Source organism: Polistes fuscatus, unplaced genomic scaffold (assembly GCF_010416935.1).
Source record: "Polistes fuscatus isolate 324 unplaced genomic scaffold, CU_Pfus_HIC Scaffold23, whole genome shotgun sequence".
Classification (NCBI taxonomy): domain Eukaryota; kingdom Metazoa; phylum Arthropoda; class Insecta; order Hymenoptera; family Vespidae; genus Polistes; species Polistes fuscatus.
The window spans coordinates 1,560,797-1,578,134 of record NW_025113100.1 but is presented as its reverse complement, the minus strand read 5'-3'; the positions used below and the strand labels follow the sequence as shown (position 1 = coordinate 1,578,134).

Here is a 17,338-nt window from a genome sequence, read left to right as displayed (position 1 = left end):
TGTAAATTAGATTATTGTAAAAATTTGACGACTATGAATTTAACTTATAAATAGAATATTAAATGTGGACACAATTTTGATTGAAAGAATACTGATACATGACAATAACTTATTATTTTTTTGTCTAGATATATAATTTTCACGTTATTTTTCTTATCATTATATAAAATATATATTCGTAATATAAAATTGTTAGGTACTTATGCTGAACTAGCAAGTGTCGAAATAATCTAACACACTGAGGTATGCAGTTTTCGAAGTCTTTCGTTTTGATATTTCGTTTATGGATGACGTTTATGTGCATTTCAAATATTTCTAAGAAAAATCGTCGAAACTATAATACGAATACGAACAGACGTGTATTAACGTTTGATCACACACACACACACACACACACATATATTCAAGCATACATACATACATACATACACGCGCACAATTAAGATAATTCCATACGTGGTATGAAACGTGTTTAAGATTTCTTATAAATAAATACTGATCGTTGTGTGCATCGTTGCATCCTTGATGACGACGATAACGCGTTTCGAAGAAATGTTTTAATAATAATCGTTGTACTTTTGTCAATTACCGTTAGATTGAATTGAATCACTTCTAAAGTTATTCTCAAACGTCTCACTGTGTTATTATTTAATCGTCGAATAATACTTTGGTTGATAAAGATAAAGTTTAGACGAAACGATAATCGGAATGGAATATCACCTACTCGAATCAAACACCATCGTTCTAACTGGTACGTATTTGGGTCTTTTTCGTCTAGTACTCCAATGAAGATAACTATACCATCCGGCAATGATCGCACCAAATGCGTTACACGTTGACGAAAATATTAATAATATCGTTAATATACTTTCAACTTCGGGACAATTTAAATCCAAGTATTTGACGGCCGACGCTTCGGTTGTAAAAGTTGTCATCGTTGCATTTCCTTGTTCCACTCGTGGCCTACAAACACACGTGGCGTTTAATACGCGTGCCGGTGTACACTCTAATCTCATAAGATGTGCCAAATGCACTGCTGCTGAAATGCAAGCTAGTATGCACGCGACAGATGCCGATATTGCGAGCAATGCACTGATTCCCTGTTGAATAACACAAACGGATAGTTTATTAACGTGAGATATTATTTTAATATCGTAAAAAATATTTGAAACTCATTAATTGTCTAATAATTCATTATATTCTTACCTTGGTTAACGTTAAACAAACACCTGGACTCATACCTGGATATTCTTTCTTGAAACAACAGAGCAAACATACACCGAAACTTCCTGAAAGTAATAACTGGAAGGAAAATAATCAAATAAATAAGTATATACTAATTGTTATTAATTTTATAACGATTTAATATACTCACAGGCATTCCACTCCAATACGGATTATCAGTGATAGGTAAATTCGGAGCCCATAGTAATAACCATAACGATAAGGAAATAATTGCTATCCCAAGTATGGTCTGCAATGCTGCCAAACATTTCGCCAATTGTCCATGATAAACCAACGGTGGTAAAAATTTTTGTGCTCCTATAAAATATACACGTGACAGTATAAATAAAAATGAATGAATTCATTAATATTATAGTTAGATATATATATATATATTATAGTGGTACGGAGTCATGTATAAAAACATAGTATATATATGTATAATTTATTTCTTCAGTTTAATAATTCTCACGGTGTGTAATAAAAATCTCACGACGCTTTCTAATTCGTTCCGTATCATGTTGAAATAATAATTCGTCGAAACGTTTTCTTTTTCTTCTCGCATCTCGAGGAAAAAAGAAGCACAACAGACGGAGACGAGGAGGAGTGTTGTTTGATGAAAAAATGTGTTGGTGAAACGGAACGAACGTACTATCCCTCCATACATGGCATCTTAACGCGAACGATCAAGTCAACCAGCTGTCCTTGTCATGAATATCGAACTATCGGTATAAATTCATCCGGTCACGGATTTATTTTCCAATATTTTATCAATACGTTTGAATTATTTTACATGGTTTTCTTTTTCTTTTTTGTCTTTTTTCTTTTTCTTCTCTTCTTTCCTTTTGTTTTTTATATTCTTTAAGTTTATTAGTTTCCGATCTCAAATTGAAAGCCAACGCGAACACAGCGTTTCCACGCGCTCACAACTACCAACTAACGCGAAAACGTGGAAAATGTATGGGCTGGCAAGTTTTCATTATCCAATGGCCCCAATGCATGAATAATAGTTACCAACAAGTTTGTATCTTACGTAAGAAATAACAACCACGGTATAATGGTGTAATTGCATTGCTACGAATTATCACACACGCGTTCTATTTCACATACAAACTAACTTCCGTTATCTAACGTTCTCCTCGTCGGTGTGTTACGTGCTTTTGATATTTTTTTCCTTTTTCTTTTTAACGTGTCAATCATAGAAACAATAATGGAATATACATATAGCGAAAATATTTGTCTCTACGTTATTATTGTGTCGCGTGTGTGTGTGTGTGTGTGTCTTACGATAAAATGAATTTTTTTTCGGGAAAAAACTTACTTTGACCACTACGATTGAGTACGATCATTCTACTGTGCCTGAGGGAATTTCTCGTGGGTGTGTGTCGACCTGCTATTTGCGAAGCAGCGAGATTAACGGGAACGGTAGTTGACAAACAATTGGCCATCGATGGTGCACGTCCAAGTTCCTTGTCTATTTTATCGGTTCTACATGTTTTACCAATGTTACCCATCGATAATGCACCTGCGTACATTTCATTTATTTCAAAAACAAAATATTTCATTGATAATACATTTTATCGATTATAGAGAAAAAAAAAAACCACGTCGTTCCATAGATTATTATTCAAATATTCGTTAGAAATTCGTCAAATTTCTCACTTTTTCCGTTTAAAATACCAACGAACTCTGTGCAGTACGAATTACGCTCGCGGTCATTCTATTTCTAGGTGAAACTTTCGTAGAATCGTACGTTCTTATGACCGATTTTATATCGTTGCCAACAATTTTAAACCCACCGAATCGTTAAAGAAAACTACTACGTTGAATTTCAGACGTATTTCTTTTTTTTTTCTTTCTTTCTTTATTTTTTTTGTTTGTTAAAAATTAAAATTACAACGATAAGAATTGTTGGAAAAGATACAGATACGATTGAAATAAAATGATTCCAACTTACCCGTAACTCTGACAGTGTGAATTTTGGAAACGTTACCAGCACTCATCGCACTGCTAACCCTATTATTATTATTATTATTATTATTATTATTGTTACTAGTTTGCGGTAGGTTCGATGAAGTATTATTATCGTTCTCTCGAACCTGACTCAAATTACCAACGCTCATCGCTGAGGTCACGCACGTTGGCATTATCGATACGTCCTAGAAAAAAAAAAAGAAAGAAAATGAAAAAAAAAGAACAATACAAGTGATATATATATGACGAATTATTATTATTCTTATATTAAGATAGATTAAAATTTCTAAATCGAATTAATTACGAGTTACAAATTGATCGACGCGTTGTAAGTAACAATTACGAATTATCTCGCGTTAAATGTATACGATTACGATTAAATTAAATGAACTTTTTCTTTATACATTGGAATCTTGAAAAGAGTACTTTGACAATGGACGTGTCGTAAAAGAAAAAAGATAAAAGATTGATATCGAATTGATTAATAATACGTTCGAAGTGACATCAATGCGCGATTATCTCGTTCAAGTAATAATAATGTAATTACGATTCTCAATTAAACGAACTTTTTCTTTAACATTGAAGTAACGAGCAAATGAGTAACCGTGACAAAAGTTACCAAAAAAAAAAAAAGAAAAAAAGAAGAAGAAGAGGAAACAAAAGGGTCACCGTTCGAATTGATTAATAACGTGTCAAACAGAGATTTCAATGCGCGTGATTAAAATCCCACCTGTTGTTGCGCGCGCAACAAAACACGTCAACGAAACGTCCCCCCCTTCCTCACCCCCGTCCGTTCCCCCGTCCGCCCCCACGTGTTTCGTAGACTTTTTTTGTTCGTTTGGAAATGAAAAAATATTCTACGATTTGTAATATTTGATGATTACCTTAAAATTATCATAAAAACTGACAGGACGGCTCCTAGGAGCGTACTGAATAATTTCTTCATCGTTTTGCATCGTATATTCTCCGCGTGACAACGACGTCCCTAAACGTTGCGTGCGCAATTCCTCGGACATCCTGGATGTCGTTGTCCCTTCTTCTCCCTTTTTCCTTTTTTTTTCTTTCCTCCTCTAACTTCCGCTTGCTTTCGCAAGCTCCGCTGAGCACACTCGCAGTCAACGAGAAATCGGAATGAGAAAAACAACGGCTACCTGGGTATATTATTCCCACCTGTCTTCTTCTTCTTCTTCCCCACCTTCATTTATTTCTCATCTTTCATCTTTCTTCCTCTTTTTCTTCTTCTTCTTTTTTGTCTTTCGAGATCTTTCTTTCGAATCCACGATTTGTATTTCTATTTCTTTTTATTATTTTAATAAAAATAATTCATCTCGACGTATATGTTATAACACATTTAACAATAATCTTTAACAAAGATTCGTATTAACTTCTTTCTCGTAACTTAACTGAACTGTATTCAAAAGGAAGAATCTGAAATGAAAAATATAATCTTATTAAATACATAACACACACGATTATGCGACATATACATTCCAACTTTATATAATCTATTTAATCCTAGATCTATTCAATCAAAGATAATTATTATATTTTATAAGATGAACACATTTGTCAAAATGAAAATGTCATTTAATGTGATTGACCCTTATTGATGATAAACCATACGTAAATTCGGTCATAGGGAATGAAATGAATGTTATGTAGGACTCCCACACACACATATATGCATACATGAATACATATGATAGTGATTAAACATTTAGGCAAACCCAGTGGTACGTTGACTCTGTTTAGTTGACTATGAACGGGACTGTTAACGCCGACGCATTATAAAAGGGAGATGCTTAATAGAGAAATGACTTATTTCCAGGCGAAAGAGTCCAGTAAACGTGTAGGTAGGTAGGTCATGTCATTATTGTGTATGTCGGGTCTCTAACCTGGCAAGCAACGGTGCGTTATTGCGTTGCATATCATCTTGCGCAATCCTAGACGTTATTAACTACGTCTACACACGTATATCAAAAATTGTAAGTATGTTTTAAGAATATAACTAGTGGTACTGTACTATCTCGTGAAAGTTATATTTCTATTTTATTTATTTTTATATATTTATTATTATTATTTATATATATATTTATATATATATATATATGTTTTATATTTTATATATATTATTATTTTTATATATTTTATTTATATTTTTAAATATTAATATTATTATTTTTATATATATTTTATTTATATTTTTAAATATTAATATTATTATTTTTATATATTTAATTTATATTTTTAAATATTAATATTATTATTTTTATATATTTTATTTATATTTTTAAATAAAATAAAATAGAAAAAGAAATATTAAAAAATCATTAACACACACTCATATAAGAAAGTAATGAATCACGTATAGGTGTTACACAACTCGCTGAGAAACTTTTCGTTATCTTCGTACGATACATATATGATTTTAAAGAAGAATATTTAATTAATAATAACGACGTAATGAATATATATATATGAGAAAAATGTAGATATTATTTTTATTATTTTTTTCGCTTCTTTACGTAAGATTCACTTCCCGTTTGGTATGATTCAATATCGTACACTGTGTATATAACCTGGCATACATGTTTGATGACACTACGTTTTATTCCTCGAATAGATCGCTTCTATCACTGACTAGCTATGCATATTTGCGAATGTATCTACCGGTAAACATCTTATTCTTATTATTCATCTATCTACGTATGACTAACGTGATCATTTTCAATATAATCCTTTGCCAAATTTTAATACGACGTTTAACAAACTTCAAAGAAAAAATTAAATAATAATTTGTTTCCCGTTAGAAAATATTTGATTTTAATGAACGATGAAAATTATTTTGAAACGAAGTTTGACACATTACCGTGAGAAATTCAGGAAGAACGCACAATTGTCAGCGTTGCGCTTGCTCGACTAACTCTGACTCGGAGTATTAAAAATTACGCGCGAGTTTGTGCTTTTTTCTCTCTCTCTCTCTCTCTCTTTCTTTTTTTTTTCTTTTAATTAAAACACGCTCGTTGGTCGTGCGTTACGTTAATACGATAAATTTTATTTTTTAATTGACTTACGTAGGACGCGTCGAATCGTAATAAAAAAGGACAAAAAAGAGTGTACATTAAAGTAAAAAAAAAAAAGAAAAATTATGCTTCGATAGTCAGATTACGTATTCTTTTTTTTCTCTTTTTTCTTTTCTTTTCTTTTTTATCGGACTATCGTCACAGTGCCAACGTGTCGGGGCAGAAAAAAGAAACAGAAGTTGAGAGAAAAGAACATTTACGAATATTTAAAAAAAAAAAAATATAATATTTAATAGACGCGCGGACGTGTGGGCGTGCAAATTTAACTTAACGCGAGAAAAAATATTCGACCTAATTATGAGATATGCAGATAACGTTAATTGAACATCGTCGACGTTATTAGTACATCGAACTCCAACGATTTTTCTACTTATACGTATAAATGCGTGTGTGTGTGTGTGTGTGTGTGTAATTTCCTTTATACGATATTAGAAAGTTAACATCTAATCTGTTATTCCACATTCGTATTTGACATCGTATAATAGAAAATATGTATTATACGTGCCGGTGCACCTATCAAAAGAATTAACTTTTATTGATTTTCTTTCTAAAGATCTGAAAGATGTTCAAACACACGAGAACACGCGCACACGTACACACACGCGCGTTTAATCCCTACGAACACCGTAAATTCCTTTTCGTACTACGATTCCTCGCCTTGAATTCTAAATAAGATTATCTTTTTATTTTCTACACGTTTTCTTTTTAAGAATGTTCAAACTAATCCTTTAAGTCTCGTATCGAAAAAATATAAATCGAGATGAACCGGATTAAAATTAAAGATCGGTGTCATGGTTGTTGATTTTTTTTCTTTTTTTTATTTTCTTCTCGATTCGTCTAACGTCATAGATTTTTCACGAATATGGTCAATAGTATTATTGTTGTTGTTGTTGTTGTTTACTTATTATTACAGACAAACTTATTACGTCACGATCAAAGTACGATCGTCCCAGCCTTTCGCGTCAATTTTTTCCCCCCTATTAATTTATAATTCTAACATATATAAGATCAATGTTAACCTTGCGTTAGACAAGTTATTTCTCTCTATGTCTTACATATATATATATATATTTTTTGTATTTTTTTCATTCCTCAGATATCTTCTCCTACTCGTAATCATTCAAGTGCAAAGATTGTTACGATAGTTCTCTCGTGTTTCTTAGAAAAGAAAAAAAAAAAACAAGTAGTATAAAAAAAACATTCTATACACCTTACAATGTTACATTCTCTTCTTTATTATCTCTCATTGTTAATTTATTTAATATTTAAATATATTCGACGCACACACGCACACGTCGAAATAAAAAATAAACTCGTAATTAATTAATCAAAAAACAAAAGAAAGAAAATACGTACGCGATTCCACGATCATTGTAATAATCCAGTCGTACGAATATTCGTTTATTTATTTAATATAAATGATTGAAAATAAATGTGTTTTATTAAACACTATGTTTTCACTATGTTGCTCCGTTAGAGGAGTATGATCGACTGAACGCTCGGCTTCACGAGTTCGTGCTTTCGTGCATGCATGCCTTCCTTCCTTCCTTCCTTCTTTCTTTCTTCTTCTTTCCAGCCAACACGTCAACAGGCCCCACCAACAAGGTATTCTCCAAAGTCGAGCCTCCTCTTGGGCACCGGCAAACCAGCGAGTCTCATATTTTTTCTTTCGATTAACAAATATTTTTTTTTGTTATTTTTCTTTTCTTATTAACGCAATAAAAAACTGGCCGAGAAGTTTTACTTTTATTTTTATCAGTTATAAAACAGTTCAACATTGTGTATACAAATGTACAAACAAATCTAACGTATAATTATTGTATCTCCTATATGCGAAATTTTTTTCATATTTTCTTTTTTTTTCTTTTTACAAGTCTTGACAATTATTAAACGAATGTATGTATATATTTGTACGTGTGTTTTTTCTATATCTTACAAATTAAAAATAGAAGTTAACAAGAAAAGAGATGTAATTAAATGAAATGAAATGGTGTCAAACAGACAATGTAAAACGTTATAATTGTTGATACTGTTTATCTTATAATTAGTCGATACTTTTTATTTTACCTTTTTTTCTTTTTTTTGCAATTATCTACGAAAAAACTTATTGATAAAGTTTACCTTTTTTATCGCTTTTTTGTTTTTTTTTTTTTAAGATCTGTTATAAGGTAATCACAGTTACACAATTAGTATCATTAACTACTATCAACACTAGTATCATTAATCGTAAAGTTTTTTTTTATTTGTAAGTTCTTTATCTATTAGGAAATAAAAATATGATTAATATTTTTTGACGGGGGCTTGGGGGGGGGATTGGTAATTTTCGAAAATGAGCACCGCTATTGTTCACTTTCACGTTATTCGTGAACGATTCAGAATGCAGACCGATAATAGTCCACTGAAATGGGGCCAGACACCCTAAATTGGGGGTAGGGAGGGGGAAATTGATCTAAGGGTAAGTCGACGATGCTGAATCGAATGGTGCTAATATTTTTGCAATAAGATCCTTCGTTTTTGAGAAAAAGGGTACAAAAGGGTAAAAAATGTCCTTATCTTAGAATCTAGGCATGTAATCGAAAAAAGTTTCAAACAAAAGTTGTAGAGAATTACATAATACATAAAAATGTTCTATGGTTTATCTTCGTATTTGCAAAAATAAGCGAGAAATATTGGAAAAAAGGTAATTGTAGAGTGGGGCGCAAGTCCCGCCTCTCAGTCGGCTTTTACTAAACACAAACAAAGGATCTTCGGCAATATTCGGGTTCTTTTTTCCTTTATCTCTCTTTGTAGCATTTATTTCTTCTCGTTTACTAATCTTTCTATATTTTTCTCTCTTAGGTAAAAAGCTAATAAAACTTACAAAGATTATTCCTGGCATAAGAAGAAGAAGAAAACTGAGAATAAGAAGATAAGGAAACACAGAGAAATTTAGTTTCGTCATATGGGACCCATTTCTATCTTCTTCCTAAGGTTTCCCGATACTAGGAGGATAATCATAAGACATTCAATGGATCAACACACGCAATGGATCAACAACATCAGTTTAAGAACAACGTACAACGTTTTTTTAATTAATTATTATAAATTATATCTTATTTATGTTAAAAATCAGATGTACATTAAAGAAATGTAAAAGAAACTTTCTGTACAAGATTGAAATTTATAAAATATACTTAAATTAAATCAAATAATTTGTTGAATTGTTTCTATTACGAAAAAACCATTCCTAAACAAAAAATCCAAACAGGTGAACAGAAAAAAAAGATATAGAATAATGCAACGTTAAGGTAAGTTATTTTTTAGTTACTAAACTTTAAACATAAATACAAGTTTCAAAAATTTCGGACTTTTCCAAGAAATGACGTCACTTCCAAGAATTTCGGACTTTTCCAAGAAATGACGTCATTTCCAAGAATTTCAGATTTTTCCAAGAAATGACGTCATTTCTTGGAATTTCTGATGACGTCATTTCTTGGAAAAGTCCGAAATCGAGATACCTCCTCGCACATCATGTGATCCTGTTACAAAATTAAATTTTCGACAAAATTTCAAAGTCTTCTCGACAAAATTTCAAAGTCTTCTCGAAAATTGAGATTGTTAACAGGATCACATGATATGCGAGGAGGTATCTCGATTTCAGCCGTTTCCAAGAAATGACGTCATTTCCAAGAATTTCGGACTTTTCCAAGAAATGACGTCATTTCCAAGAATTTCAGATTTTTCCAAGAAATGACGTCATTTCCAAGAATTTCAGATTTTTCCAAGAAATGACGTCATTTCCAAGAATTTCTGATGACGTCATTTCTTGGAAAAGTCCGAAATCGAGATACCTCCTCGCACATCATGTGATCCTGTTACAAAATTAAATTTTCGACAAAATTTAAAAGTTTTCTCGAAAATTGAGATTGTTAACAGGATCACATGATGTGCGAGGAAGTGGCACGCCCCATCCATTCTTTATGTTTTTTAAATCATACTTTTCAGTTTTTTAAATATCCGCATTTCAAATTAAATTTTCGAGAAAATTTCAAAGTTTTCTCGAAAATTGAGATTGTTAACAGGATCACATGATGTGCGAGGAGGTATCTCGATTTCAGACTTTTCCAAGAAATGACGTCATCAGAAATTCTTGGAAATGACGTCATTTCTTGGAAAATCCGAAATTCTTGGAAATGACGTCATTTCTTAGAATTTCCGATGACGTCATTTCTTGGAAAAATCCGAAATCGAGATACCTCCTCGCACATCATGTGATCCTGTTACAAAATTAAATTTTCGACAAAATTTCAAAGTTTTCTCGAAAATTGAGATTGTTAACAGGATCACATGATGTGCGAGGAAGTGGCACGCCCCATCCTTTCTTTATGTTTTTTAAATCATACTTTTCAGTTTTTTAAATATCTGCATTTCAAATTAAATCTTCGAGAAAATTTCAAAGTTTTCTCGAAAATTGAGATTGTTAACAGGATCACATGACGTGCGAGGAGGTATCTCGATTTCGGACTTTTCCAAGAAATGACGTCATCAGAAATTCTTGGAAATGACGTCATTTCTTGGAAAAATCCGAAATTCTTGGAAATGACGTCATTTCTTAGAATTTCCGATGACGTCATTTCTTGGAATTTCCGATGACGTCATTTCTTGGAATTTCTGATGACGTCATTTCTTGGAAAAGTCCGAAATCGAGATACCTCCTCGCACATCATGTGATCCTGTTACAAAATTAAATTTTCGACAAAATTTCAAAGTTTTCTCGAAAATTGAGATTGTTAACAGGATCACATGATGTGCGAGGAAGTGGCACGCCCCATCCTTTCTTTATGTTTTTTAAATCATACTTTTCAGTTTTTTAAATATCCGCATTTCAAATTAAATCTTCGAGAAAATTTCAAAGTTTTCTCGAAATTGAGATTGTTAACAGGATCACATGATGTGCGAGGAGGTATCTCGATTTCGGACTTTTCCAAGAAATGACGTCATCAGAAATTCTTGGAAATGACGTCATTTCTTGGAAAAATCCGAAATTCTTGGAAATGACGTCATTTCTTGGAATTTCCGATGACGTCATTTCTTGGAAAAGTCCGAAATCGAGATACCTCCTCGCACATCATGTGATCCTGTTACAAAATTAAATTTTCGACAAAATTTCAAAGTTTTCTCGAAAATTGAGATTGTTAACAGGATCACATGATGTGCGAGGAGGTATCTCGATTTCGGACTTTTCCAAGAAATGACGTCATCAGAAATTCTTGGAAATGACGTCATTTCTTGGAAAAATCCGAAATTCTTGGAAATGACGTCATTTCTTGGAATTTCCGATGACGTCATTTCTTGGAAAAGTCCGAAATCGAGATACCTCCTCGCACATCATGTGATCCTGTTACAAAATTAAATTTTCGACAAAATTTCAAAGTTTTCTCGAAAATTGAGATTGTTAACAGGATCACATGATGTGCGAGGAAGTGGCACGCCCCATCCATTCTTTATGTTTTTTAAATCATACTTTTCAGTTTTTTAAATATCCGCATTTCAAATTAAATCTTCGACAAAATTTCAAAGTTTTCTCGAAAATTGAGATTGTTAACAGGATCACATGATGTGCGAGGAGGTATCTCGATTTCGGACTTTTCCAAGAAATGACGTCATCAGAAATTCTTGGAAATGACGTCATTTCTTGGAAAAATCCGAAATTCTTGGAAATGACGTCATTTCTTGGAATTTCCGATGACGTCATTTCTTGGAAAAGTCCGAAATCGAGATACCTCCTCGCACATCATGTGATCCTGTTACAAAATTAAATTTTCGACAAAATTTCAAAGTTTTCTCGAAAATTGAGATTGTTAACAGGATCACATGATGTGCGAGGAAGTGGCACGCCCCATCCTTTCTTTATGTTTTTTAAATCATACTTTTCAGTTCTTTAAATATCTTTATTTTTTAGAAAAAAGGAATTAGGAATTGTTTTTTCGTAATATAAATAATTCAACAAATTATTTGATTTAATTTAAGTATATTTTATAAATTTCAATCTTGTACAGAAAGTTTCTTTTACATTTCTTTAATGTAGATCTGATTTTTAAGATAAATAACATATAATTTATAATAATTAATTAAAAAAACGTTGTACGTTGTTCTAAAACTAATGTTGTTGATCCATTGTGTGTGTTGATCCATTGAATGTCTTATGGTTATCCTCCTAGTATCGGGAAACCTTAGGAAGAAGATAGAAATGGGTCCCATATTACAAAACTAAATTTCTCTGTGTTTCCTTATCTTCTTATTCTCAGTTTTCTTCTTCTTCTCATGCCAGGAATAATCTTTGTAAGTTTTATTAGCTTTTTACCTAAGAGAGAAAAATATAGAAAGATTAGTAAACGAGAAGAAATAAATGCTAAAAAGAGAGATAAAGAAAAAAAAACTTCATTTTAGAAAAAGAAAAATATTAATAAAATATTAATAAATTTATTAAGCTTACTTAAGATTGCTGAAGATCCTTCGTTTGTGTTTAGTACACACGGACGCTCGATAAAGGAAACCATCGTTTGCAGGAAAAAGGATGTTATAAAAGGCAGTATCAATTAAATATGCATCCACCTTGAACCAATTGCGAATATAATTATACGATTATCCGTTTAATTTTGTGTCTTGTTTTTTTCCTTTTTTCCTTTTTAAATCGTTCTTTTACATTTCCTTTCTTACCTTCAGATCAACAAGTATATTTTATTTTGTAGCATACATACATCCAACTCGTCGTATAAATGTATTTTTTATTTTCATTTGTTTTCCTTTGAACTTCTTACGATCTAAAAAAAAAAAAGTTAATCCTTTTAGCCTTCGAATTTACTACCCTTTAAAAATATACAATACTTTCACTCTGTTGTTGTCCTTCGGACATCTATATTGGACGTTACTTTACTTTGTAAAGCTTGTTATATCTCTTGAATGAATACATATATTTTTTTATCCCATTTCTTCTTTTACCATTTTGACTATACTGAACTGGGATTTTACCTGGCAACTTCTATATTCATCTCGGCAAGCCTATGATCGAGTCGTTCGACCGGATTCTCCGAAGTGGCTTCCATGAAACGGTGCTGCTAAGAATTCCTTATCCTCGGGAGAGGACTATTATTTATTCGGGCATTCAGGTAGTTCTTCCCACCTTTACGAATTCATTTATTCTTAACGTATATAATACATTTGTTTATTATCTTACGCGGTAGTTAGTTTTAATTAATTTATTATGGGGGTTTAACAAAGTATCGAGTCTCGATAAAAAATAAACACAAATCTTTATTTATTTATTAATTTATTTTTCTTTTAAATCAAAGCGTGAGTTTGATCGAAAGGAAAGGCTCGATACTTTTCAACCTACGTTTAATTAATATACGATTAAATTAATTCTAACATCGTTTGACCACAAAAAATAAGTCTTTCAAATTGCCTTCGTAAAAAGATTAAAGAGAAATGAAATCTGTAATATTATCTTTTTACGTATAGACATATATATTTTAATTGAGACATAATTTGTTTCGTTTTAATAAGCGTAAGAAACGATGAAGTTATAAAAATATTATGCATAACTTTTCTATTCGCATACACACGTACACACGAATATACTTGTTCGTATACTTTCTACCTGGTATTCGAGTATTCTTCCAGCTCATTGTAGAAGAATGGCAAGTACGGTAAGATCAAGCGCATTCCTTTTCTTCTTCTATATGCACGTTTAAGTGTATGCATGCATGTGTGTGTATGTATATATATGTTTCGTTTCAACTTTCAAAACATTCGTTGAACCGCATCCACTAATTTACAACGCTAATGAATTCTTCTCGGGAAAGAATTCTTCTTTATTACTTTTAAGACATTTTTCTTAAAGAAATGCTTAAGAAGAACGTAATCTACGTTTTTTTAAGTTTATTTTTAAAGTTATACTTCTATTGGCGCGTTTGATCAGCTTGGCGTATTGTTCATTGAATTGAGATTAATACAATTTTTAAAATTCAAACTTAATTTGAATTTTTTTTCTGATAGAACACTGGGGACGACGAGGTATGGTACAACCATTGATTCGGTGTTTTCACGATTCGTAAACCACGTATCTACTGAAAAAATAAATTTCATGTGTCGTATTTTAGTTACCATAAATCTCTTGTCACAGTGATTAATAATGACGACACTATTGATCTAATTAAAATTTTTTCTTAATGATTAAACTTTAATTTTTCTTAAAAATATATTTTACATATATATATACTTAAACTTTAACATTTCACTTAAATATGAATGACTATGTAGACGATTATTTAATTCAAACAGTGAATAAGTAAGCTACTCGTGTGAGCCAATATAGTGGCTCATCGACCTGGAAAAAATAATCGATAAAGCCAATATAGTGGCAGGCCGGCTAAGGCCTATATCGGTAATTGCAGTGCTCTACATTTATCCATCGACCGTCGGTAACTCCCACTGTCGGTAACTCCTATTGTCGGTAACTCCCACTGTCGGTAACTCCCACTGTCGGTAACTGCCACCGTCGGTAATATTTATAAAACATCGACCGTTTTTAATGAGAGTTTGTACTTTAATAATATTGACCGTCAGGAACCTAAATACAAAATATTACAGACGTAGAGTAAAAAAAATTTTAAGTCTACTATTACCGACAGTGGGATTTACCGACAGTAGGAGTTACCGACAGTGGGAGTTACCGACGGTGGCAGTTACCGACGGTCGATGGATAAAGGTAGAGCACTGCAATTACCGATATAGGCCTTAGCCGGCCTGCCACTATATTGGCTTTATCAATTATTTTTTCCAGGTCGATGAGCCACTATAGTGGCTCACTGGAGTGGCTTACTTATTCACTGTTTGAATTAAATAATCGTCTACATAGTCATTCATATTTAAGTGAAATGTTAAAGTTTAAGTATGTACAATATATTCTTAAGAAAAATTATAATCTAATCGTTAAGGAAAAATTTTAAAAAGAAATTTACAGGAAGAAAGAAATATAATCGTTAATAAGAAACATTATTCTAACAGGATTTAAGATGTGCGGTCGAGGTGCATGGTACAGTTTTCTTTTTAATTATCTATAGTTAATATAGTATGTAATATATAAGAAATATTTAAAAATTACATTTTTATTTGCAGTACTTTGTCGAAAGATAAATTGTCATGTGCTTGCGCATACAAAAAACCATCAGGCGAATATCATAAAGTACCATGGGTGGATACCAGTGAATCTGTTTATGTACAATCATGCAACATAGGTCCCAGAGATGTTGTTCCTTGTGTTGTCGCTGGTATGCACTTAGTGAATAAGGAGGAAAGACTTCTTTGTCCTATGTTATGGGGTATGATACCGCCTTGGCATAAGGTTAGTTGAGGTAATGGACTCCGTAAAACCAACAGAAATTAAACCGCATATCTTCAGATTTGTTTTCATTCTAAAATTCAGTGAAGACAATTTAATTTTTAGGGAGATTACAAGAAACATACTGCGTCTACTCATAACAGTCGTCTGGATAGAATTTTAGAATCTAAACTTTACTCTACACCATTACGTAAAGGATTCAAATGTATTGTACTCTTTGATGGATTTTACGAATGGAAAGCTGGCATTAACAAATCACCTAAGCAACCATATTATATTCACGCTAAGCAAGAATCAGGAATAAATCCTGATGATCCTACAACATGGCCCAATAAATGGTCCCCAGAATCTGGCTGGGAAGGATACAAGCCTTTAAAAATGGCTGGAATATTTAATGCTTTTCAAACCGACGAGGTATATACAAGTTTTTAATATTATAATACTACTTTGCTTGAATCAAAATACAACTACAATTAATATAATTATTTTACAGGGAAAAATTGTATACAGTTGTTCAGTACTTACTAAAGAAGCGAATCACGTTTTGTCATGGTTGCATGATCGTACGCCAATTTTTCTAGACGATGAACAATGTCGTGTAAGTATAAATAAAAATATAAATCGTTTGACAAATAGATTTATATACAATTTCTTTGTAAAATGTAAATGTTTGCAGCTATGGTTGGATTTAAAAGTGTCGCCGGAAAAAGCTATAGAAATGTTGAAGGTGCAAGAATTAACAGAAAAAATATTAAGTTGGTATACAGTTTCTACGCTCGTAAATAACGTTACTCATAAAGATGCAAAATGCAGAGAGAAAATAGAAGTGAAGTAAGTATAATATATATACGTGTACATAAGATTATGTAATTTTCACAATATAATAATGGAACATGTATGCTCGAATGGATAAAGTAACGTGTCAGGGTATTGATTCTGTAATTGTATTATATAAAGGGAGAAGCAAAAGAATAGCTCTGCTGTTTTTATGGCTTCCTGGCTGAAAAGAGAGTCTGGTGGAAAATCTAATAGTGGCAACGATTCAACTAACAGTGATTCAAGCAAAGACAAGATAAACGAAGATGAGGTACCTGCGAAAATAATAAAGAAATCTTAAATCGTATAATAAATATTTATTCCTATTAAACATTATCCTAATATTTTCATATAATAAATTTCTCATTAAAGCAAACATTTATTAGAAACGTATACTTCTGAGAACACAAACAATTCTCTGTTAGTATGTATATAGCGAGACAAAGAAGTAATTTCAGAGGATTGCTTGGATTTCCCATCAACACAGAGGTCCCATTACTGTACGTGTAATTTTGTTTGATTTTTAAGAGATGATGCTATGATGCACCGTTGTGGAAACATTAATTTCCTATATATATATATATATCTTCTTTAAATACATTAATAATAAGAAACGATTGAATGATTCTATTACGTTAATTTCCGCGTAACGATTAAATAATACATTAAGAGAAATAAATAAAACTAATGAATGTTTCCAAGTAAAACTTCTATGTCGTTGATATACATTATTGAAAGAAATAAAAGTAATAACGTTTCTAAGAAAAACTTAGATATCAATGACAGAAAAATTTCCATTTAAATTAGTTCTCAATGATTTCGTAATTTCAAATGACGCGCCTTACCGATGATTGGTAAA

General features: G+C 31.8%; 2 protein-coding genes and 3 long non-coding RNA genes across 5 annotated transcripts; 2 read left to right on the top strand and 3 right to left on the bottom strand.

The window, feature by feature from the left end:
• Positions 1-23: 23 nt before the first annotated feature.
• On the bottom strand, positions 24-4,444 carry LOC122518239. The gene is made up of 6 exons (XM_043637038.1): positions 4,083-4,444; positions 3,182-3,383; positions 2,546-2,749; positions 1,376-1,542; positions 1,207-1,302; positions 24-1,100 (listed from the first exon to the last, which is right to left on the bottom strand). The coding sequence occupies exons 1-6, from the start codon at positions 4,212-4,214 to the stop codon at positions 717-719; spliced, it is 1,185 nt and encodes a 394-aa protein (XP_043492973.1). The 5' UTR covers positions 4,215-4,444; the 3' UTR covers positions 24-716.
• Positions 4,445-8,598: 4,154 nt separating this feature from the next.
• Positions 8,599-9,170, top strand: LOC122518240. The gene is made up of 2 exons (XR_006304016.1): positions 8,599-8,736; positions 9,120-9,170. It is a non-coding gene; the product is annotated as an uncharacterized LOC122518240 (long non-coding RNA).
• A 3,415-nt stretch (positions 9,171-12,585) lies between these two features.
• Positions 12,586-13,437, bottom strand: LOC122518236. The gene is made up of 4 exons (XR_006304015.1): positions 13,293-13,437; positions 12,981-13,084; positions 12,757-12,875; positions 12,586-12,624 (listed from the first exon to the last, which is right to left on the bottom strand). It is a non-coding gene; the product is annotated as an uncharacterized LOC122518236 (long non-coding RNA).
• Positions 13,438-15,232: 1,795 nt separating this feature from the next.
• LOC122518234 (abasic site processing protein HMCES) lies at positions 15,233-16,786 on the top strand. The gene is made up of 6 exons (XM_043637036.1): positions 15,233-15,357; positions 15,441-15,666; positions 15,769-16,077; positions 16,157-16,261; positions 16,340-16,494; positions 16,621-16,786. Exons 1-6 carry the CDS (start codon positions 15,338-15,340, stop codon positions 16,778-16,780), a joined length of 975 nt encoding a protein of 324 aa, XP_043492971.1. The 5' UTR covers positions 15,233-15,337; the 3' UTR covers positions 16,781-16,786.
• LOC122518235 lies at positions 15,415-16,391 on the bottom strand. Its single transcript, XR_006304014.1, has 2 exons — positions 16,189-16,391; positions 15,415-15,736 (listed from the first exon to the last, which is right to left on the bottom strand). It is a non-coding gene; the product is annotated as an uncharacterized LOC122518235 (long non-coding RNA).
• Positions 16,787-17,338: the final 552 nt, after the last annotated feature.

Coding starts and splice junctions, on each gene's coding strand:
- LOC122518239 (XM_043637038.1), bottom strand. CDS start 4,214: ATGTCCGAGGAATTGCGCACGCAACGTTTAGGGACGTCGTTGTCACGC. Junction 2,750..3,181: donor TCACACTGTCAGAGTTACGG/GTAAGTTGGAAT, acceptor AAATGTACGCAG/GTGCATTATCGATGGGTAAC. Junction 1,101..1,206: donor TTTGTTTAACGTTAACCAAG/GTAAGAATATAA, acceptor GTTATTCAACAG/GGAATCAGTGCATTGCTCGC.
- LOC122518234 (XM_043637036.1), top strand. CDS start 15,338: ATGTGCGGTCGAGGTGCATG. Junction 15,667..15,768: donor TGATACCGCCTTGGCATAAG/GTTAGTTGAGGT, acceptor TTTAATTTTTAG/GGAGATTACAAGAAACATAC. Junction 16,495..16,620: donor AGAGAGAAAATAGAAGTGAA/GTAAGTATAATA, acceptor TATTATATAAAG/GGAGAAGCAAAAGAATAGCT.